Here is a 22,872-nt window from a genome sequence, read left to right as displayed (position 1 = left end):
AAGAGGTGGAGGAGGAGGGGAGGGAGAGAGAGAGAGAGAGAGAGAGAGAGAGAGAGAGAGAGAGAGAGAGAGAGAGAGAGACATCAATGTGAGAGAGACATATTGACTGGATGCCTCCTGCATGACCCCAACCAGGGCCAGAGACAGAACCACAGCTGAAGTACATGCCCTTGACTGGAATCAAACCCAGGACTCGTTGGTCTATGGGCCCACACTGTAACCACTGAGCCTAACAGGCCAGGGCAAACTTCTGTCTTTTTAAGCCACTGATATTTTGACTCTCTGTCACAATTAAACCTGCTTCATAACTATTACAATTATAACACTGTAAGCACTGAATACTGTGCTAAAATATACTGGGGAGGGCGTGAGATGTAATTAAACTAAATTTTCATTTTCTGTTGGAAGAAGTAAATAAATAAAACATGAAGCTAAAATATCAAAAGAGAGCAGTAAAACAATTAGAAATAAAGATATAAATACTAAAAGAAACAGCTTAATATAGTTGCTTTTGGAGAGTAGGACTTAGGAATGAGAAAGGATAGGACAAAGAACTTCTGTGTTTCTGCCTTATAACAGTACTATTACACTTTTAAAACCATATACATGTATTATTTTGATAAAACTATGTTAATTAAAAATTACGTTTCATTCTTAAACTGTTATAAACCAAGTTCCACATTGAATATGTGTTAATAGTATGCTAAAAATAAGAATGGGTTATAAAATAGATGTCTGGGGCATGAGTATGGATAAGAAGTTAATTAAAACTTCTAATTAGAACTGATTTGATGTAGGCACCAAAAACAAACTCCCATAATTAGTCTTGCATATGCTGCTCAAAATCATCTCACTCTAGTAGAATTAGGTCTCAACAAAAAACATAATGAAAAATGATTTCATTTTTATAAATAACTAGAAAACTGAAGTCAATATTTTACTTATTTAAAACAATAAAAATAGGGTTAACAAACCCTACCATCTTACCCGCAAACCATTTAACATCTGATGTATTCTTCGATTCCATTTCTCAGCCTCAAAATTTTGTTCATTTTCCAATGACTCCTGTTTGAATGATTGATAAAGTATTTCACTTAAGCAAATTTTACTGAATGTTTACTATTTGTCAGGCATAGTGTTAGCTGCTACAAGAAATACAATTATAACACTGAGTCCTGCCAAATAAGGAGCTTATAGCCTGATAACAGAGAGAATAATACTTGCAATTCAAATATAGACCGAATTTTATAGGGTTACATCTATACTCCTTAGGTTATCTTCTTCTTTTAAAAATTTTTATTGAATTAACTGGGGTGATGTTGGTTAATAAAATTATATAGGTTTCAGGTGTACAATTCTATAACACATCGTCTGTATATAGTACTGTGTGTTCACCACCCCAAGTCAAGTCTTCTATCATCACTTATCCCCCCTTTACCCTCTTCTACCTCTCCCACCCATCTTTCCCTCTGGTAATCACCACATTGTTGTCTGTGGGTGAGGGGTTTTTATTGTTGCTGTTATTAATCCTCACCCGAGGATATTTTTCCATTTATTCTTTTTTTTAGATAGAGTGGAAGAGAGGGAGGGAGAGAGAAAGAGAGAAACATCAATATGAGAGAGACACATCAACTGGTTGCCTCCCTCATCACCCCAACTGGGGCTGGGAATTGAACCCACAACCCTCTGGTCCATGGGCCAACACTCTAACCACTGAGCCAAACTGGCCAGGGCTGAGGGGTTTTTTGTTTGTTTGTTTTCTTAATCCCTTCAACTTTTTTTTGCCCAGCACCCCCAGTTCCCCCCTCCCTGACAACAGTCAGTTTGTTCTCTGTATCTATGAATCTGTTTCTATTTTGTTAATTTATTTTGTTCATTAGATTCCACATATAAATGAGATCCTACAGTATTTGTCTTTCTCTGACTGGCTTATTTCACTTAGCATAATACTCTCTAGGCCCATCCATGCTGCTGCAAAAAGTAAAATTCCCTTCTCTTCTACAGCCAAGCAGTATTCCATTGTGTAAATGTACCACAGTTTTTTATCCACTTACCTACTGATGCACACTTGGGCTGCTTCCAAATCTTGGCTATTGTAAATAATGCTGCAGTGAGCACTGAGGTGCATATATTCTTTCAAATTATTGTTTTGGATTTCTTCTGATACATTCTCAGAAGTGGAATCACTGGATCATAAGGCAGTTCCATTTTTAATGTTTTGAGGCAACTCCATACTGCTTTCCACAGTGGTGCAACAATCTGCATCACCATAAGCAGTGTACTAGGGTCCCCTCTTCTGCACATCCTCACCTGCACTTGTTGTTTGATAGTTTATTGATAATAGCCATTCTAACAAGTGTAAGGTGGTATCTCATTGTGGTTTTAATTTGCATTTCTCTGATTAGTGACCATATATCTATTGGCCATCTGTATGTCCTCTTTGGAGAAGTGTCTATTCAGGTCCTTTGCCCATTTTTAAAATTGGAATATTTGTGTTTTTTGGTGTTGAGTTTTAGAAGTTCTTTATAAATTTTGGATATTAACCCCTTGGCAAATATGTTCTCCCAATCAGTGACTTGTCTTTTCAGTTGATGGTTTCCTTTGCTGTGCAAAGACTTTTTAGTTTGATATAGTCCCATTTATCTATTTTTCTTTTGTTTCTTTTGCCCATATCAGAAAAAAATATTGCTATGAGAAATGTCTGAGATTTTACTGCCTATGTTTTCTTCTAGGATTTTTATGGTTTCGAGTCTAACATTGAAGTCTTTTATCCATTTTGAGTTTATTCTTGTGTATGGTGTAAGAAGGTGGTCTAGTTTCATTTTTTTGCAAGTATCTGTTCAATTCTCCCCACACCATTTATTGAATAAGACTCTTTACCCCATTGTATGTTCTTGCCTTCTTTGTCAGATATTAATTAACCATAATTTATTTCTGGGCTCTCTATTTTGTTCCATTGATTTCTATGTCTGTTTTTATGCCAGCACCATGCTGTTTTGATTACTAAGAACTTTGTTCTATTTCAAGATTGCTGTGGCTATTTTAGGTCTTTTGTGTTTCCAAATAAATTTTTGGAATATTCTTCTAGTTCTATGAAATGCTCCACTGGTATCTTTAAAAAAAATGTTTTTATTGATTTTTTAGAGAAAGAGGGGAGAGATAGAAACATTGATGTGAGAGAGATACACCAATTGACTACCTCTTGCATGCCCTCGGCTGGGGATCAGGCATGTGCCCTGACTGGGAATTGAACTAGGACCTCTCAGTGAAGCAACACTCAACCCATTCAGCCACACCGGCCAGGCCGCCATTGGTATCTTAGCAATTTCATTGAATCTATAGGTTACTTTGGGTAGTATGGACATTTTAATGATGTTAATTCTTCCTGTCCATGAACATAATATATGCTTCCACTTATTTGTATCTTCTTCAATTTCTTTCTTCAGTATCTTATAATTTTCTGAGTATAGGACTTTTACATTCTTGTTTAAATTTATTCCTAGGTATTTTATTTTTATGCAATTGTAAATGGGATTGTCTTCTTAGTTTCCCTTTCTGATAGTTCATTATTGGTGTATATAAATGCAATGATTTCTGGATATTTATTTTGTATCTTGATATTTTATTGAATTCATTTATCCGTTGTAGTAGTTTTTTGGTGGAACTTTAGGGCCCTGTGTAAATAGTATCATGTCATCTGATAGGGATATCTCCAGAGTAGGAGATTCTGCAGTCTTTACTGGTAATGCATCCCAGGGCATTAGGCCCTTACTTTGAAAAGTAGTCAGTAAAGACCACCACTTTTGGCTAGGACTTATCCCAGCTCTGGGCAATCTGAACTCAGTTAACAAGAGTAAACATAAAGCTATATAAAAACTGTCTCATAAAGGCCTTTATCTGAACTTGGTGATATAGAAGCTCTAACAATAACTGATGTTTAATAGTTTGTGTACAATTGGGTTACAAACCTTTCTGATTTTGAGGGTGCTTTATCCAAAAAAAGGTCAACCAACAGCCTGTCGTGTTATCTGAATATATTCATTTTCCCCCCATAGTTAAACCTTCAGAAACACCTCAGTATTGAAAAGTTGTAAAGTTAAAATCTATTCACAGGAACTCACTCTAAACCCTTACCAACACCTGAGCTGAGAACAGAACTGGGCACAGGAAAGGTGCCGATGAGTCTGATGAAAGAGCAGGCCTATAAAGGATTGGAGGAAAGAAAGTGGCACAAATCTGACCTACTTTATAATTTTTCCTAGGCTAGCTCTGACCAAGCAACCCAACAGCACCTGTGTCACCCTTATCATAGGTTCACTGTCCCGCTTTTGTGTATACCTCTACAGCCTGGACACTTCCTAAAAGTACTTTTCAATTCTGTGTGCTTTGCTGAAGCATGTCCACTTGATCTATCTGGACACCCTACAGCTGAATCCATTGTGTGGAAAGCCCAGTGGATTATTAAAACAGCTGAACTTGTGCTGTGTTGTGGTTAATTTGACCCTGTATGAAAATAACCTGTGGCTATAGAGGCAACAAGAAAGGCAAAAATGAATCAACCCACTTCTGGTTCAACTGTTCAAATGTTTCAGGTAAAAGTTTAGATATTTATTCTGTCTTAGATTATTCAGAGAATTCAGTCTGTTTTCCACATATGGAAGAAACAATCTCATAGTTTTGGAACTCATCTTAATAATAATTTATTGAAAATTAATATCAGGCACAGAAATGTTTGTATTATTTACTAAGAAACTTCTGCTAATATTAATTACAATCTTAAAAATGCCTTCAGCACTCTGGGACAAAAACTAGAGAAATAAGATAATAATATATATGGAATTAGGTGGGTCAGATGTCACTTCTAGCTTTGCTATTTTTTTTTTTTTATCCTCACCTGAGGACATTTTTGCATTTATCTTCAGATAGAGCCGGAGGGAGAGAAGAAGGAAGAGAGAGAGAGAGAAACATCAACATGACAGAGACACATTGAGTGGTCGCCACCCACACGACCCCAACCAGAGCCGGGGACAAACTGCAACCGAGGTACGTGCCCTTAGTAGGAACCAAACCTGGTTCTCAGGCCAAGGCTCTAACTGCTGAGCCAAACCAGCCAGAGCTCTTCTTTTTAAAGAAGACACTTTAACACTTCATACAGTACTTGTTTGGTGGTGAACTCCTTTAGCTTTTTCTTGTCTGGGAAGCTCTTTAGTCCTTTAATTCTAAATGATAGCTTTGCTGGGTAGAGTAACCTTGGTTGCAGGTCCCTTGCTTTTCATCACTGAATATTTCTTGAGAAATCAGCTGACAGTCTATGGGATCTCCCTTGTAGGTAACTTACTGCTTTTTTCTTGTTTCTTTTAAGATTCTCTCTCTGTCCTTAACTTTTTGCATTTTAATTATAATGTGTCTTGGTGTGAGTCTCTTTGGGTTCATCTTGTTTAGGGCTCTCAGAGCTTTCTGGCCTTATATGTCTATTTCCTTCATCAAGTTAGGGAAATCTTCTGTCATTATTTTTTTTCAAATGGGTTATCAATTTCTTGCTCTCTGTCTTCTCCTTCAAGCACCTCATGATGCAAATGTTGGTATGCTTGAAGTTGTCCCAGAGGTTCCTTAGACTATCTTCATTTTTTTGGATTTTTCTTTTTGCTGTTCTGATTGGGTATATTTTGCTTCCTTATATTCCAAATAGCTGATCTGATTCTTGCCTCTATCTATTCTACTGCTGATTCCCTGTAATATATTCATTTCAGTTAATATAGTCTCCATTTCTAATTTTTTGTTTGTTTTCTATCTACATTTTTATGTTTCCTATCTCTTTGTTGAAGTTCTCACTAAGTTTATCTACTCTTCTCCTAAATTCATTAAGCATCCTTATAACCAGTGTTTTGAACTCTGCATCTAGTGGGTTGCTTATCTACATTTTGTTTAGTTCTTTTTCTGGAGTTTGTTCTGTTCTTTCCTTTGGCAAATGTTTCTTTGTCTCCTCATTTTGGCTGCCTCTCTGTGTTTGTTTCTATGTATTAGGTAGAGAGCTGCTATGTTTCCTGGGCTTGGTAGAGTGTCCTCATATCGTAGGTGTCCTGTACGGTCCAGTGGCACGACCTCCCTGATCACTCAAGTTAGGCATTCTAGGTGTGTCCCCCATGTGGGCTATGTATACCCTCCTATGTAGGTGAGTCTTGATTGCTGTTGGCCCATCAATGGGTTGAATTTACCCCCCAGGCTGATCAGCTGCAAGGACTGGCTCTGACCACTGACCACTGTGGAGGATCAGCTGTGCTGGGGCTCACCTCATTGAGCAGGATTTACTTCAGTGGGACTCTGATGCCTGCTGAGTCTGCCCTTTGAGTGTGTTGCTTGTGGAGGTGGTGCTTTGATGTGGTCTGAAGCTGTCCCTGGTGTTCCGGCTCTGGGGTCTCCTAGGAGGTGCAGGCCAAGGTCAGCCACCACTTGTGTTCTGCCCAGGCCACCAGAATGAACTATAAAGTGAACTGCAGATTGCTGCTACTTGTGTCGGGCTTGGAGGTGCCCAAGTGAGGCCAAGCTGTGAACCAAGACCAGCTGCTGTTAGTGCCAGGCCTGGGGCCACTTATTGAGAGGTATAGAGCATGCTGAGCCCAGATGCTGCTTATTTGAGAGAGTCAAGACAGGACATTTGTATGGAAAAACCACTGGAAACAGCTTGGGGAGGCCCGAAGTTTGGGTGGGGCAGGGCCTCAGGGAATCACTAGGATGGGGAAAACAGTGTGAGCCAGGTTGATGGTGTCTCAGATATGGTGCCTGCCTGTCAGCTCTGTTAGGGGAGGGTTCATCAGAGGAACAGTGGCCTCTGCCAGCACTTCTGTCTGGGAGAAAGCTGCACCCCAGCTCTAGCCTCATGCCAGAAAATTCAGTTCCTCCACATATGTCCCTGGTGCCGTTTGAGCTGCTATCCCATCATTGGAGCTTAGAGTGAGCAAGTCTGAGTAAGTCAGTGCACAAGCCCTTTAAGAGGAACTGCCTGGGACTCCAGAAGCCCTCTGTTTCCCTTAGCCTTAATCCCTGCTTGCTTTTACAGCCAGAATTTATGGAAACTTCTCCTCCTGGAACTGGAACCCTGGGATAGGGGGGCCTGGTGTGGGCTGGGACTCCTTGCTCCTCAGGGGTGACCTATGCAGCAGAGATATCCCTCCCAATTTTTATCTGCCACAAGTGGTTGTGGGACCAACTTGTTCCATGTCTCTGCCTCTCCTATGTCTCAGCGTGGCTTCTTTTTTAATTTCCTAGTTGTTGGACTTCCATTCAGCCAATTTCAGGCAGTTCTAAATGGTGGTTATTCTGTAGTTTAGTTGTAATTTTGATGTAGTTGTGGGAGGATGTGAGTACTCTGTTTACCTATGCCACCATCTTGACCAGAAGTCTCCGAAAATAAAATTTCAAATGCCCTAGGCCATACCTCTAATATAGCTTTGTTTCTCTAGAGATGTTATAAGAGTAACTTAAAACAGTGATTCTCAACCTTTTTAATCTGTGACTATTTTTGATAAGCATAAAAATCTTATACCTTCCTTTAAAATTATATGAAGTTTCAAAATAAAGAGGTCAAAGCAATTCTGAATATGTATTATCAAACCACTCACACACATTCTGTTGAGATCTCTAATATAAATGATTTTAGAAAGTAACATGGCAGCTCTAAAAGACAATATTTAGGTACATAAGGTGTTAAACATTTAGGAACAATGTTTTTAAGAACATTTCCAAGACTATACATATATTTACCAATTCAACTGGACAATTTTCAATTTCTTGTGCCAAGATGACATTCATTAAAGAGGATTCTTCAGCAGCCAAAGAAACAATATCCTGCTAAAGCATATTTGAAAACAATATGTAAGTTATCACAGTAGTAGTAATCACAGGAATAATCTCATTTTGGTAATGCTTTAATCACATGAGTGGTCATTTATAGAACTAATTTTACATACTATATATCCCAGGTAGGCAGCCTCTGACGTAAACATTTCTGTTTTCCGTAGGCCTTCTACAAGTAAAGAACGTGGATGCCCATTCCCCCCGTGCTTCCTATCCTTGTCATTCCTACTTCTCTTGCCACTGCAGATCTCATATCAAAAGTCTCTGCTGCTGTGTGGCTGAGGCCACTTTCCTTTGAAGCATTTTATCTAACCCTAGTCCCCTACCTCTGTTCTCATGCCAGTACCAGGGGGCAGGAGGAGGAGATCTGCAGAGAGAGGGAGTGAGAACGAGGAAAAGGATATAATATCCCTACCTAGGGCCATGATAGGATTCTTGCCACCACTACTGGAGCTGTCACTGGCAAAGGGGAAGAAAATGTGTTCTCTGGAAGGGGAGCAAAGACATAAAGGAAGCAGGAAAAAGAGAAAGCCAGAAATTTTCCATTCCCTATCCTCTCCCCTCTTCATTGCTATAGAAGCTGTCAGTCCCCCTTTCACCTTCGACCTGTTGCCAAGCTTCACACCCCACCTGTCATCTGGTTAAGTGAGGAGCTTCCTACAACAGTTTACTTGATTTTTCACTTAAGCTTTTAAAAATTTTAGTGAATATAAGAATTTTCATTTTAAATATAAATATTTGTGGTAACTTATGTTTTTCTCTTAATTTTTGTGAATATTCTACATTTTAGGTACTCTCAATTTTTCAGTTACTTTACATAAAGATTCTGTTTTATGAAGATTTGTAAATGATTAATCAGAATCAACATTTCCTATCCATTCAAACTGATTGTGCTCCCATTCCTAACTATATTTCACATCTGGTCTCCGTTTTGAAAACAGAATAAGAATGGAATTGAAGGTTAAAGCATAAGCATAGGCTAAAGGTGTAAAAGGTTCAAAAGAACCAGTGCATCAATTTCTTTCCTTCACTTCAAACACTTGGGAAAATCAATTTTGTTAATATGTTAAAAAGTCATAAACTAAACAAGCTTGCTCAATCATAATTTTCAGAAGTTGTCTCTAAGAAATGCCCGAGCCCAAGTAAAGAAGAGTAGTATTGGCAACCCAGTATGTCAATATCCAGTATGTTATCAAATATTTAGTAAAACACATTCTCTTTTAATGCATTATAAAACTGTCTTTCCTTCCAAGGGCATTCAGTTTCAGTGTGGGTTGACTCTGAATTCCCAGAGTGGTTATCAAAGTACAGTGATGATGGAACAGAGTAGAAAAGCACTGGTTTATTTTTATCTGGTGTGGCTATAATATTTACATTTGTACCACCAATAAAGTGACAATTGAGAAAATATTTTAAAGTATACTGTTTCCAAATAACTATGTTTTTCAAATAAAAGTTTTATCTCCAAATAAAAACATTTTTTAAAATTTTATTTTGGTCATAGATTTTTAGGTAGTCTTTCAGATTCAAGGCTAAGGTGACTGGTGGGTCTAAAACATACTATTCTTAAAGGCGGGAAGGGTGAATTTATGATAAAAATCAAAACATAGGTGTATTGTCTAGAGTCCTAAAAGATGCCATGACAAATTGAATGTGGAGTCTATATAACCAGATTCAAGTACAATCACTTATTTAATGCAACACACAAAATATTATTTCAGTATGAAACTACTTATCTTGTGATTTACTACCCTAAACTTCTAGAAAATACTGTTCTGTAGATGAAAATACAATCATGTTTTATCCTGTAGTACTTCTTACTAAACAAAATTATAGGATAATAAGAGATAAAATATAAAATGTAAATGTAAGAAGATACTAATCAGAGTCTCAATGTTCCTTCAACATATCTGTGTCAGAAAAATAATATTTCTTTGATTCTCTTTGGTTAACTTACCTCAGAGCTAATATTTTTATTGGTATCCTCATGAGAACTACAATTAGATCCATCAATTATATCATTCCAAGTTTTGGGTTGACTGATTTCTTGCTGGGAATTTGGATCTTTCATAATGGAGGTCTCTGAATTATTAAGGAAGTAAAGAAGATTTCACCAGAAGCGCGGTATCGCGTCCTCCCACAACCACATCAAAGTTACAACTAAACTATAGAACAACCATCATTCAAAACCACCTGAAATCAAGCTAAATGGAAGTCCTACAACTATGGAATTAAAGAAGCAGCCACATCAAGACTGGTAGGAGGGGCGGAGGCGCGATGGGCTGGTCCCACACCCACGTTTGGGGGATAAAAATCAGGAGGATACCTTGGCTGGGGAGGTCCTCCCTGAGGACTGAGGGGTCCCCAACCCACACCAGGTGCCCCGCACAGGGTTCCAGTGCCAAGAAGAGAAGTCCCCATAACTTCTGGCTGGAAAAACCAGCAGGAACTGAGGCTCAGGGAAGCTGAGGCGGCTGGAGCCCCAGGCAACTCCTCTTTTTTTTTTTTGTCCTCACCTGAGGACATTTTTCCATTTTTTATTCAGATAGAGTGGGAGGGAAAGAGAGGAGGAGGAGAGAGAGAGACAGAGAGAAACATCAACGTGAAAGGGACACATTGAGTGCACAACCAACCAGGGCCGGGAACAAACTGCAGCCGAGGTACGCGCCCCTTAGTGGGAACTGAACCCAGATCTCTCTGGACCGCAGGCCAGTGCTCTAACTGCTGAGCCAAACCAGCCAGGGCAAGGCAGCTCCTCTTAAAGGGCCCGCCCATGGACTTATCGAACTCACTCCTTCTAAGCTTGGAGGGGAGGCAGCTCGAGGGGTGCCAGAGACATACAGGGAAGAACTGAATTGTTCGGCATTGGAGCGAGGGCTGGAGAGGGGGCTTTCTCTGGGACAAATGTGCTGTCAGAGGCCTTTGTTCCTTTGGTGAGCCCTTCCCTGGGGTGGCAGACAGCCGCCATATCTTCCAGCAACCTGGCTCACACTGGTTTCCCAGCCTTGGTGATTCCCTGAGGCCCCGCCCCACCCAACTTTCAGGCCCACCCAAGCTGTTGCCAGTTACTTAACCATAGGATTGGCCTGTCTTGGATCCTGCTTCAGGTTTTCCTAAATTCTTTCAAACAAGCCTGGTCTCAGCGAGCCCCATACCTCTCATTAAGTAATACATAGAAACAAACAGGGAGGCAGCCAAAATGAGGAGACAAAGAAACAGGTCCCAAATGAAAGAACAGAACAAAACCCCAGGAAAAGAACTAAGCAAAATGGAGATAAGCAACCTAACAGATGTTGAGTTCAAAACACTGCTTATAAGGATGCTCAATGAACTTAGTGAGAACCTCAGCAAACCTAGTGAGGGCCTCAAGAGCATAAAAAGGACCAGTCAGAAATGAAGGATGCACAGTCAGAAATGAAGGAGGCACTAACTGAAATAAAGAATAATTTATTTAGTTCCTCTGCTCATTTTTTAATTGGGTTCTTTGTCTCCCTTTTGAGTTGTATGAGCACTCTATATATATTGGAAATTAAGCCCTTATCTGAAATATCATTGGCAATTATGCTCTCGCATACAGTGGGTAGCCTTTCCGTTTTGATGATTGTATCTTTCGTTGTGCAGAAGCTTTTGAGTTTGATGTAGTCCCATGTGTTCATTTTCTCCTTTGTTTCTATTGCCTTAGGTGATGTATCAGTGAAAATTCTGCTGCGTATGATGTCTGAAATTTTGTTGCCTACAGTTTCTTCTAGGATTTTTATGAATTCATGAGTCACATTTAAGTCTTTTATCCATTTTGAGTTTATTCTTGTGTAGGGTGTAAGTTGATGGTCTAGCTTCATTTTTCTGCATGTGGCTGTCCAATTTTACCAGCACCATTTATTAAAGAGGCTGTTCTTACTCCACTGCATGCTCTTGCCACCTTTGTCAAATATTAATTGAGCATATTGCCTTGGGTCCATTTCTGGGTTCTCTGTTCTGTTCCACTGGTCTATATGCCTGTTCTTGTGCCAGTACCAGGCTGTTTTGATTACAGAAGCTTTGTAGTATAACCTGAAATCTGGTAATGTGATCTCTCCAACTTTGTTCTTCTTTTTCAAGATTGCTGTGGCTATTCGAGGTCTTTTTTGGTTCCATATGAACTTTTGAAGTATTTGTTCTAATTCTGTGAAGTATGTCGTTGGTATTTTGATGGGGATTGGATTGCTTTGGGTAGTATGGACATTTTAATGATGTTAATTCTTCCAATCCATGAACAGGATATGTGTTTCCACTTTTTCATATCTTCCTCTATTTCTTTTTTCAATGACTTGTAGTTTTCTGCAAACAGGTCCTTTATTTCTTTGGTTAAGTTTATTCCTAGGTATCTTAATTTTTTTGCCGCAATGGTAAATGGGATTTTTTTTTAGTTTCTCTTTCTGTGAGTTCATCATTGGTGTATAAGAATGCCATCGATTTCTTGATGTTAATTTTGTATACTGCTACTTTTCCAAATTCATTTATTAAGTCTAGAAAATTTTTGATGGAGTCTTTGGGGTTTTCTACGTATAGTATCATGTCATCTGCGAATAATGACAGTTTCATTTCCTCCTTTCCAATTTGGATCCCTTTTATTTTTTCTTCCTGTCTGATTGCTGTGGCTAAGACTTCCAGTACTATGTTAAATAAGAGTGGCAAAAGTGGGCATCCTTGCCTTGTTCCTGTTCTTAAGGGAAATGCTTTTAGTTTTTGCCCATTGAGTATGATGTTGGCTGTAGGTCTTTCATATATGGCCTTTAGTATGTCAAGATATGATCCCTCTATTCCCTCATTGCTGAGTGTTTTTATCAGAAATGGATTTTGTCGAAGGCTTTTTCAGCATCTATTGATATGATCATGTGGTTTTTATTCTTCATTTTATTTATGTGGTGTATCACGTTTATTGATTTGCAAATATTGTACCAGCCCTGCATCCCTGGGATGAATCCTACTTGGTCATGGTGAATAATTTTTTTGGTGTATTGCTGGATCCGATTTGCTATTATTTTGTTCAGGATTTTGGCATCTATGTTCATCAGGGATATTGGCCTGTAATTTTCTTTCTTTGTAGTGTCTTTTTCTGGTTTTAGAATTAGAATTATGCAGGCTTCATAAAACAAGTTTGGAAGTTTTCCTTCTTGAATTTTTTGAAATAGTTTGAGGAGAATGGGTGTTAGTTCTTCTTTGAATGTTTGGTAAAACTCCCCCGTGAAGCCATCTGGGCCTGGGCTTTTGTTTGCTGGGAGAGTCTTGATTACATCTTCAATTTCTTCTGTTGTTATTGGTCTGTTCAAGTTTTCTATCTCTTCCTGGTCCAGTTTTGGGAGACTATGTGTTTCTAAAAATTTGTCCATTTCACTTAGATTGTCGAATTTGTTGCCATATAATTGTTCATAGTAGTTGTTAATGATCTTTTGTATTTCTGTGGTGTCAGTTGTTATTTCTCCTCTTTCATTAAAAAATGGGCAGAGGAACTAAATAGACACCTCTCCAAACAGGACATACAAATGGCTAAGAGACATATGAAGAAATGCTCAATATCACTAATCATCAGAGAGATGCAAATTAAAAGAACAATGAGATATCACCTCACACCTGTCAGAATGGCCGCCATCAACAAATCATCAAACTACAAGTGTTGGTGAGGGTGTGGAGAAAAGGGGACTCTAGTGCACTGCTGGTGGGAATGCAGACTGATGCAGCCACTATGGAAAACAATATGGTGTTAACCTCAAAAAAAAAATTAAAAATTGAACTTCTATTTGACCCAGTGATCCCACTTCTAGCAATATACCCTAAGAAGCCTTAAATACCAATCAGAAAGAATATATGTACCCCCATGTTTGTAGCAGCACTATTTACAATAGCTAAGATCTGGAAACAGCCCAAGTGTCCATCAGGAGACGAATGGATAAAAAAGCAGTGGTACATATACACAATGGAGTACTATGCAGCTGTAAGAAAGAAAGATCTCTTATCCTTTGAGACTACATGGAGGGACCTGGAAAGTATTATCCTAAGCAAAACAAGCCAAACAGAGAAAGACAAGTATCATATGATCTCACTTATTTGTGGAATATAATGAACATAACAGTCTGAGGAATGGGGTAGTCCCAGAGACGTGGAAGTGGGGTACAGACTGACAATCCCCAGAAGAGGGGGTGGTGGGGAAGAGATAAACCACAGAACTTATATGCATGTGTGCATGGACAACAAAGCTGGGGACAGGGCAAGGAGGGAGGGGGAGGGGGAACCAGTGGGGGGGGGGAAGAGAAACATCTGTAACAAAAATAAATTAATTAATTTTTTAAAAAAAGAATAATTTACACAGATTCAATAGTAGAGTAGGTAAAGCCAAGAAGCAAACCATTACTCTAATACACTGCTGGTGGGAATGCAGACTGGTGCAGCCGCTATGGAAAACAATATGGTGCTACCTCAAAAAATTAAAAATTGAACTTCCATTTGACCCAGTGATCCCACTGCTGGGAATATACCCTAAGAAGCCTGAAACACCAATCAGGAAGAATATATGTACCCCCATGTTCATAGCAGCACTATTTACAATAGCTAAGATCTGGAAACAGCCCAGTGTCCACCAGTAGACGAATGGATAAAAAAGCAGTGGTACATATACACAATGGAGTACTATGCAGCGGTAAGAAAGAAAGATGTCTTATCCTTTGAGACGACATGGAGGGACCTGGAAAGTATTATCCTAAGTGAAAGAAGCCAAGCAGAAAAAGACAAATACCACATGATCTCACTTATATACGGAATATAATGAACATAACTGTCTGAGGAATACAGTAGACCCAGACACATGGAAGTAGGGCACAGACTGACATCCCTCAGAAGAGGGGATGGGGGTTGGGGGTGGAAAGAGATAAACCACAGAACTTATATGCATGTATGCATGACCAATGGACATGGACAACTAAGCCGGGGACAGGGTGGAGGGGGGGTGGGATGGGGGGTGCCAATGGGGTAAAAAGGTAAAATATCTGTAACAAAAAAATAAATAAAAATTCATAAAAAAAAAAAAAAAAAAAAAAAAGAAGCAAACCATTGATTTGGAATATAAGGAAGCAAAAAACACCCAATCAGAACAGCAAAAAGAACAAAGAATCCAAAAAAATCAGGATAGCGTAAGGAGCCTCTGGGACAACTTCAAGCGTGCCAACATTTGCATCTTGGGGGTGCCAGAAGGAGAAGAGAGAGAACAAGAAATTGAAAACCTATTTGAAACAATAATGGCAGAAAACTTCCCTAACTTTGTGAAGGAAACAGACATACAAGTCCAGGAAGCACAGAGAGTCCCAAACAAGAGGAACCCCAAGAGGCCCACACCAAGACACATCATCATCAAAATACAAAAGGTTCAAGACAAAGAGAGAATCTTAAAAGCAGCAAGAGAAAAGCAGTTAGTTACCTGCAAGGGAGTTCCCATAAAACTGTCATCTGATTTCTCAAAAAAAACTTTGCAGGCCAGAAGGGAGTGGCAAGAAATATTCAGAGTGATGAAAAGCAAGAACCTACAACCAAGATTACTCTATCCTGCAAAGCTGTCATTTAGAATCGATGGCCATATAAAGAGTTTCCCAGAGAAGAAAAAGTTAAAGGAGTTCATCACCACCAAACCATTATTATATGAAATGTTGAAGGGTCTTTTTGAAGAAAAAGATAAAATATATGAACAAACAAAATGGCAATGAATACATATCTATCGACAATTGAATCTACAAACAAAATGAACAGGCAGAACAGAAACATTCTCATAGATACAGAGAACATTTTTTTGGTTGCCAGATGGGAGGAGGGTTGGGTGAATGGGTGAAAAAGGTGAAGGGATTAAGAAGTACAAATTGGTTGCTAGATTGACAAACCTCAAAGGGAAGGGGGTTGGGGGGTGGGAAGAAATAAACCAAAGAACTTATATGCATAACCAATGGACACAGACAACAGTGTGGGAAAAGGCAGGAGGGGGACGGGAGTGGGAGGAGGAGGTCAATGGGGGGAAAATGAGGAATATCTATAGTATGTTCAACAATAAAGATAAAAAATTAAATTAAATTAGCCCTGGCCAGTTTGGCTCAGCGGTTAGAGCTTTGGCCTGGGGTCTGGAGAGACCCAGGTTTGGTTCCCGCTAAGGGCACGTACATCGGTTGCAGTTTGTCACTGGCCCTGGTTGGGTCGTGTGGGTGGCAACCACTCAATGTGTCCCTTTCACGTTGATGTTTCTCTCTCTCCCTCCCACTCTATCTGAACAAAATATCAAAAATATCCTCGGGTGAGGATAAAAAAAAAAATTAAATTAAATTTTTTTAAAAAGATTTCCCCCAAATATCTTTCCAACTTAAATTGAAATATGATTGTTACAAAAGAAAACTTCTGACATTGGAATCCATTTAAGCAAAGTGTGTACAAACTTTCTATGGCTCCCAAGTGTCACATATTTATCTTTCCTTTTCCCACATTTACCTCTTTTTCACCTCCACTCCCCATCCTTCGCCTACTATTTCCTTGGCACTCACCCCCATACATTTACTCACAAGACAACATGGATAGTTTAAGCCCACCTTAGTATATTGTTCAACAGATTTTAATGATTTCAAGAAGAGTGATCAGGAAGCAGAGGCTCACTCACCACATAAGTTGGTTCAATTATTCATTTATAATAGTCACAATAATAATTAGCAATTATTAATACTCCATGTATATATACTCTGGGTGTATAGAAATACCTGTCTGAGGTTAACTGTATTGTTTAAATGGTATTCTTATCACTAGGTGACTTTTCATGTTAGTTGTTTTAAAGTAAAACATTATCTTACTAGATACAAAAATTTTCTTTGTTAAAGGTTTGTGAATACTGCCTTTGGGGGTGGGGCAGGTGGGAAAGCATGAGGTTAAGAATAGTACACATTGGCCCTGGCCGGTTTGGCTCAGCGGTTAGAGCATTGGCCCACGGACCAGAGAGTCCTGGGTTCAGTTCCCGCTAGGGGAACGTACTTTGTCCCCAGCACCAGTTGGGGTTGTATAGTGGCAACTACTCGATGTGTCACTCTCACATTGATGTTTCTCTCTCTATTTTTCCCTCTCTCCCTCCAGCTCTGTCTGAAGATAAATGCAAAAATGTCCTCGGGTGAGGATACAAGAAAAAAAAGAATAGTACACATTGTATAACCGTTAACTTTTTATGTAGCTTGGTGGACAAAAATTTATCCACAGATCAGAAAAATACAGTGCTGATGTAACAACTTATTTTAAGTTCAAATATTCTTCTAGAGATAGCATTTATAGTTGGGAATATAAAAATAGATCCCATCCTCATTTTGAAATGTAAAATGAAAATTTTGTTTCTACAACATTCCCCTCAACATCAATAGAATTAGGATGTCTTACCTACTATGTTTGTGCCTCCCATTTCTTCCCTTATTGATTCCTTCTGTATCAATTTTCTTCCAAGTTTAAAGCCAGAGGACAGAAAGCATTTTGTAAACAACTGTAAAAATACACGTTTTTGTTTCTAGATTTTGTGCAAATAAAGCAATTCAATAAAATACAAGCACATATGCTAAAAAGTCAAAATTATAATTCATGCACACATATCCAACAAATTAATTCAAAATAAGGAGGTATTTGTCACAAGTTTAAATTCTTGAATATATGAGTGTAAATATGTATTTATTTATTTATAACCAATGTTGCACCCAGGTAAAAGGATAGAAACTGTTACCATTTTCAGTTCAGTATGAGTCAAATCCTGGGTAGCAGTTGACAGAAGTGTATCCACTCCTCCTCTCTTTTTCCACATCATCAATCTTTGGGTAGGAGGTGCAAGTTCCAAAATCATGAGAGTGTCAGCAAAGGAAGTCAGCTGTTTATGCATACTTTTGCTACTGATCTCCTTGACTGGATCTATGAGCAATTTCCTCTTTTTGCTCTTCCTTTTCCAAGCAATGTCTAAATATAAAAAATAGGCTCACATTTGACCCAGTGATCCCACTTCTAGGAATACACCCTAAAAAGCCTGAAACATCAATCAGAAAGAATATATGCATCCCTATGTTTATAGCAGCACTATTTACAATCTCTAAGACCTGGAAACAGCCCAAGTGTCCATCCATAGATGAGTGGATAAAAAAGCTGTGGTACATTTACACAACGGAACATCTATGCAGCTATAAGAAAGACATATGTCTTATTCTTTGAGACAACATGGAGGGACCTGGAGAGTATTATACTAAGCAAAACAAGCCAATCAGAGAAAGACAAATATCACATGATCTCACTTATTTGTGGAATATAATGAACAAAACAAGCTGATGAACAAAACAGACCCAGAGACATAGAAGTAGGTTCAGACTGACAAACCTCAGAAGAGGAGGATAGGGAAGGGGGAAGAGATAAATCACAGAACTTATATGCATTTACGCATAACCATGGACACAGACAATGCTCGGGGAAGGGGGTGGGACTGGGAGGAGAGTGTCAATGGGGGAAAAGGAGAAACATCTGTAACAAAAATAAAAATAAATAAATAAGAGAAATAGGCACAAATGTGATTGGTTGTACAGTTTTATAAAATGATATTCTAGGCACTGCATATCTAAGAAATATCTACCACAATACAATCTACAGAGTTATATAGAGAAGAAAATCCCCTTCTCTTTATTGAAAATTATGCTTTGCAAAGTTTCTGCATAACTAGAGTGTCTATGCAGCCAAGGGTTCACACACTTTGAGGTGTTGCTCAAAGGTTCTGAGGAGGACTCTGTTGACCTATTTAGTGGACAACTGAGAGAATGTGCAGCAGAGAGAATATTGAAAAGGATGTCATTCAATTCTGAGGTTCCTTAAAATATCTACATAACAGAATAACTTTTTGAAACATTAATTTGTATTTGTCCAGTATATTTTCTCTCCCCCACTAAAATTCATACACAAAGTCCAAGTGGGTAGCCCTTGGGATTTCTTTCCTATAGGAAATTTTACTAGGTAGAAAGCAAAAGTCAAGTTTTTCCTTAGTAAAGGTGCAAAAGGGGTGGGAGGGTTTGATGTCCCCAACTGGGTGAAGATCTGAGATCAGATGGAGCCAGAAAGAACAGGAACCGGCTTGTTAATGTGCATCAGTAAAATCCTGGGAACATAAGATCCCAGAGGGCCGGGCTGTGTGATGACTCCAAAGGCTATTTAGGCTGGGATAGTGGGCTCTACAAACTGGTGTGGTTGATGGTTCTCTTCCACCTGCCACACATTTCTCCCAAATTTTGATACTACATGGCTCAGGACAGATAAGGGAGTTACGCAGACTGAAATTCTTGCCAGCCCAGTGGAATAGAGGCTTGGAATTAAATTTGGTAAAGAAGAAAAATTGAATGCTTTATTCTTTGCATGCCTGAGTTTATAAACTGAAGTCCATACCAATTATACTACTTAAAACAAGTGCATTCTTAAAAGGTCTAGTTATATATTAGATTCATATTTATTGTTATTCCTAAAAACATGCTTGAGATTAAACGTTAGGATAGTGCCTCTCCGCTGGTTCTTTTATTCTGCCTTATTTGATATTCATTTACGTGTTTGTTTATTTCCTGATGAGATTGTAAATTTCCTTATTTATGGAGATTATTGGGGTGACATTGATTAACAGAACCATACAGGTTTCAAGTATACAACTCAACAAGTGTGCATCATGTATCCCTACCCCAAATAAAGTCTCTTTCTATCCCCATTTATCTTCTCTTTGCCCTCTTCTACCTCCTCTCACTCCCCTTTCACTCTGGCTATCACCACATTGTTGTCTGTATCTGTGTATTATATACATATATATATATACACACACACACAATTGTAAGTTTCTTAAAAGAAACTATGTTTTCTTCATTTGTGCCCAATACAGAGTAATGACTCAATAACTACTGGAATTGAACTCAGTTTAAAATTTTTCAGTTTCCCAAACTGGAAATGTGGTTTGACCAAAACTGAATATAATGAAAGAAACATCTCAAATTTCCTTCACACTCTTCCCCATTGTATTAAAAATGTTATTACTAGATTGACTACCTCTTACAATATTTCATAGATTATATCTAACAGTAAATAAGATAGTAGGTGTCAAAAATAAAAATATAAACATGAATGACTCTGACCTGACACATCAATTGGATCGAGGATAAATCCTTCCTCTTCATTTGATAATGTGGTTTCATACATTTTTTCATTTTCCGGCAGATGTATACACTCTGGATTATCTGGTTCTACTAATCAACATCACCATAAAAGGAATTATAAAAAATAATAGTTAGATAATTAAAGGATAACTATATGATAATTAAAGTGAAAGATAAACTAATTGAAGATCTGTATTGGTAACTGGAGCTACATCTGCATTCTTAGAATCATGTATTTAATAGAGTTGAAGAGGCTCTGCTATTATATGGTCTGGGACCCACAGGTGAGTCGGGTATCATTACTCTATTTTGTACATGGACTTAGATGTCACTGTGACTATAGTCTCAGTGAAAGTAAAACAGTGGTACCAACTGTAATAAATGACTGATTTAAATTTGATTATATATCTGCTAAAAATTTTGTATTCTGTTAAATCATTTAATTATTAGTTGACCCATAAAAAACCATAACTAAATTTTAATTTCCTATCTCTTTTCACATTTTATTCTCATCCGAGGACATTTTTCCATTTTTTGTACAGACAGAGTGGGAGGGAGAGAGAGGAAGAGAGAGAGAGGGAAACATCGATGTGAAAGGGCCACATCGAGTGGCTGCCACCCGCACGACCAACCAGGGCCGGGGACAAACTGCAACCGAGGTACATGCCCTTAGCGGGAACCGAACCCGGGTCTCTCAGGACCGCAGGCCAACGCTCTACCCACTGAGCCAAACCAGCCAGGGCTCTTTTCACATTTTAAATTTCTACTATTGGGTTAGAAAGCAAATGTAAAATAAAAAATAGTAAAGAATCAAAATGAAGCTAATCATACTTTTCATTTGTTTTGTTTGTTCTTGTAGTTAATCCTCACTCGAGGATATTTTTCCATTGATTTTTAGAGAGAGTAGAAGGGAGGGAAGAAGGGAGGGAGGGGCGAGGGAGGGAGGGAGAGAAAGAGAGAAAATCATCAATGTGAAAGATACACATTGATTGGTTGCCTCCCATATGACCCCGACTGGGGCCGGGGATCCAACCTACAACCCAGGTATGTGCCCTGGACCCAAATAGAACCTGAGACCCTTTGGTCTGTGGGTCAACATTCTAACCACTATGTTAAATACGCCAGGGCCATACTTTTAATTCTTAAAAAATTAGACTAAAAGACCTCAAGTCATTTGAGGTACCTCCACATATATAAATTTCAAGTAGAAAATATCCCCCCCTCATTTGTAATTTCTCTCAAATTGTATGTAATTTCTCTCAAAATGCCATATTAATATTAATATTAACATTAATATAGCATTAATTTAATTAATAACCATATTAACATCAAACATTAATGATATTTTTATCATGTAACATATGTTATGTTAATGATTCAAAAGCACAATGTTTTGGCAGAATGTTTTAATGTGCTCTCATACCAAATAAACCCAATCCTGGTTAAATAAACATTACTGTACCTTTCTCAGAACCCAGTTTCCTATTCTACATTGTCTTGAGTCAGAGTAAGGTTTTGTCGGATATTTTTTATTGTCTTTCAATATATTATACTGTTACTTAAACTCAGAAATCCTGAGGCTTAATTTGAACATTAGCAACTGTTCACTTTCTACACAAAGGAAAATTTCAACATACCCACTACAGTATTGGGAGGCTCGGGAGGCAGGGAAATTTCTCTGTTCAAATGCATGTCTTCTAACAGGATATTCTCATCATCTTGGAATAGGCTGTCTTGAAAAACACAATAAATACTTTTGTCATACAGAGTTGAGTCTATCATTTGTTCACTGAATCTTGATTGACATTACTGTAAGCAAGGAACTGTGAAAGGATACAAAAATGAATGAACCCTACTTAACTAGATTTGATTGGATACACAGACTATCACATTTCATGCAGGATGACATAGAATTTTATATATTTAACTTTCTTTCCTTTATTAAAAATCTATTTTTAGATGGTTAATTTCAGGAAATATTTTACTAAACTGATACCAAGATAGTAGCCTTGTTACAAAGCCATGTTTAGTTACATATCAAGAAGTAAAAGTGTTCAAAATCCTTTGGTAGAGATCTACAGTAGAGCTACAGTTTTTTCATATTTTCAAAATTCCAGAAGTTTCCCATAATCAGCCTTTTAATGTAAACTAAAAAATTAAAAAAATATTTGATGTATAATATCAGTATCTTTAAAATATGTGCATTTGGATTTTCTAGTTTTTATCTACCCTATTTCTATGATTACTTTCATATATTATAGTATAAAAATAAAATAATAATATAAAATGCTGGACAGATCCTTTAGAATAGCTCTCCCATAATTTCTGTTAAAGAAAAGAATGTTTTTTGGTCTATGACCTAGTATGTTTTGTGAAGAATAGGTTAACCTCATTCTTTCCCTTCTAAAATTGAGAAATTAAAAAAAATAAAAACAAGCAATATTCCAATCTATATAGAAAGTGTGTTTAAACAGATGGCTATTTACTTTGACCTAATTGTTTAAAAATACTACAAACTTTAAAAATGTGTGCAAAAAATGTGATTTACATGATATAGAAGCATACCTAAAATTTTAGTTTGAGCTAATAAATCTACTAATATATTAGTAATTTCATAGAAATAAATATCCAATTTCTGTAGAACCAGACAGCATACCAATCATTTCTCCTGCAGCCCCTTCATCACCAAATCCATCTCCACTCTCACAGAGCAGAGACTTTTGTCCACTGAGGCTTCCAGAACTGTGTTCAGCTAAAGGACCACTGGAATTCAGCAAGATGTTGTCATCGAAAAAGCTTTGGCTTCTGAAAATTTCAGATTCCTCCC

At 38.0% G+C, this 22,872-nt stretch overlaps 1 protein-coding gene across 2 annotated transcripts in view; it reads right to left on the bottom strand.

The window, feature by feature from the left end:
* Positions 1–22,872, bottom strand: part of RAD21L1 (RAD21 cohesin complex component like 1) — a 34,990-nt gene that overhangs the window by 5,055 nt on the left and 7,063 nt on the right. Inside the window, exons 5-12 of one of the 2 annotated variants that reach the window (XM_036245430.1) lie at positions 22,702–22,872; positions 21,683–21,778; positions 20,025–20,135; positions 17,609–17,835; positions 17,275–17,374; positions 9,812–9,936; positions 7,762–7,848; positions 988–1,065 (exon numbers count right to left, since the gene is read on the bottom strand). In XM_036245430.1, coding sequence (XP_036101323.1) covers positions 988–1,065; positions 7,762–7,848; positions 9,812–9,936; positions 17,275–17,374; positions 17,609–17,835; positions 20,025–20,135; positions 21,683–21,778; positions 22,702–22,872 — 995 coding nt within the window. The remainder of the gene's footprint in view (positions 1–987; positions 1,066–7,761; positions 7,849–9,811; positions 9,937–17,274; positions 17,375–17,608; positions 17,836–20,024; positions 20,136–21,682; positions 21,779–22,701) is intronic. The other variant, XM_036245432.1, reaches the window with a different exon arrangement.

The sequence above is a fragment of the Molossus molossus genome, unplaced genomic scaffold (genome assembly GCF_014108415.1).
Source record: "Molossus molossus isolate mMolMol1 unplaced genomic scaffold, mMolMol1.p scaffold_m16_p_6, whole genome shotgun sequence".
NCBI lineage: Eukaryota > Metazoa > Chordata > Mammalia > Chiroptera > Molossidae > Molossus > Molossus molossus.
The sequence above is the reverse complement of the archived record's forward strand: the minus strand, read 5'-3'. Positions and strand labels throughout refer to the sequence as shown.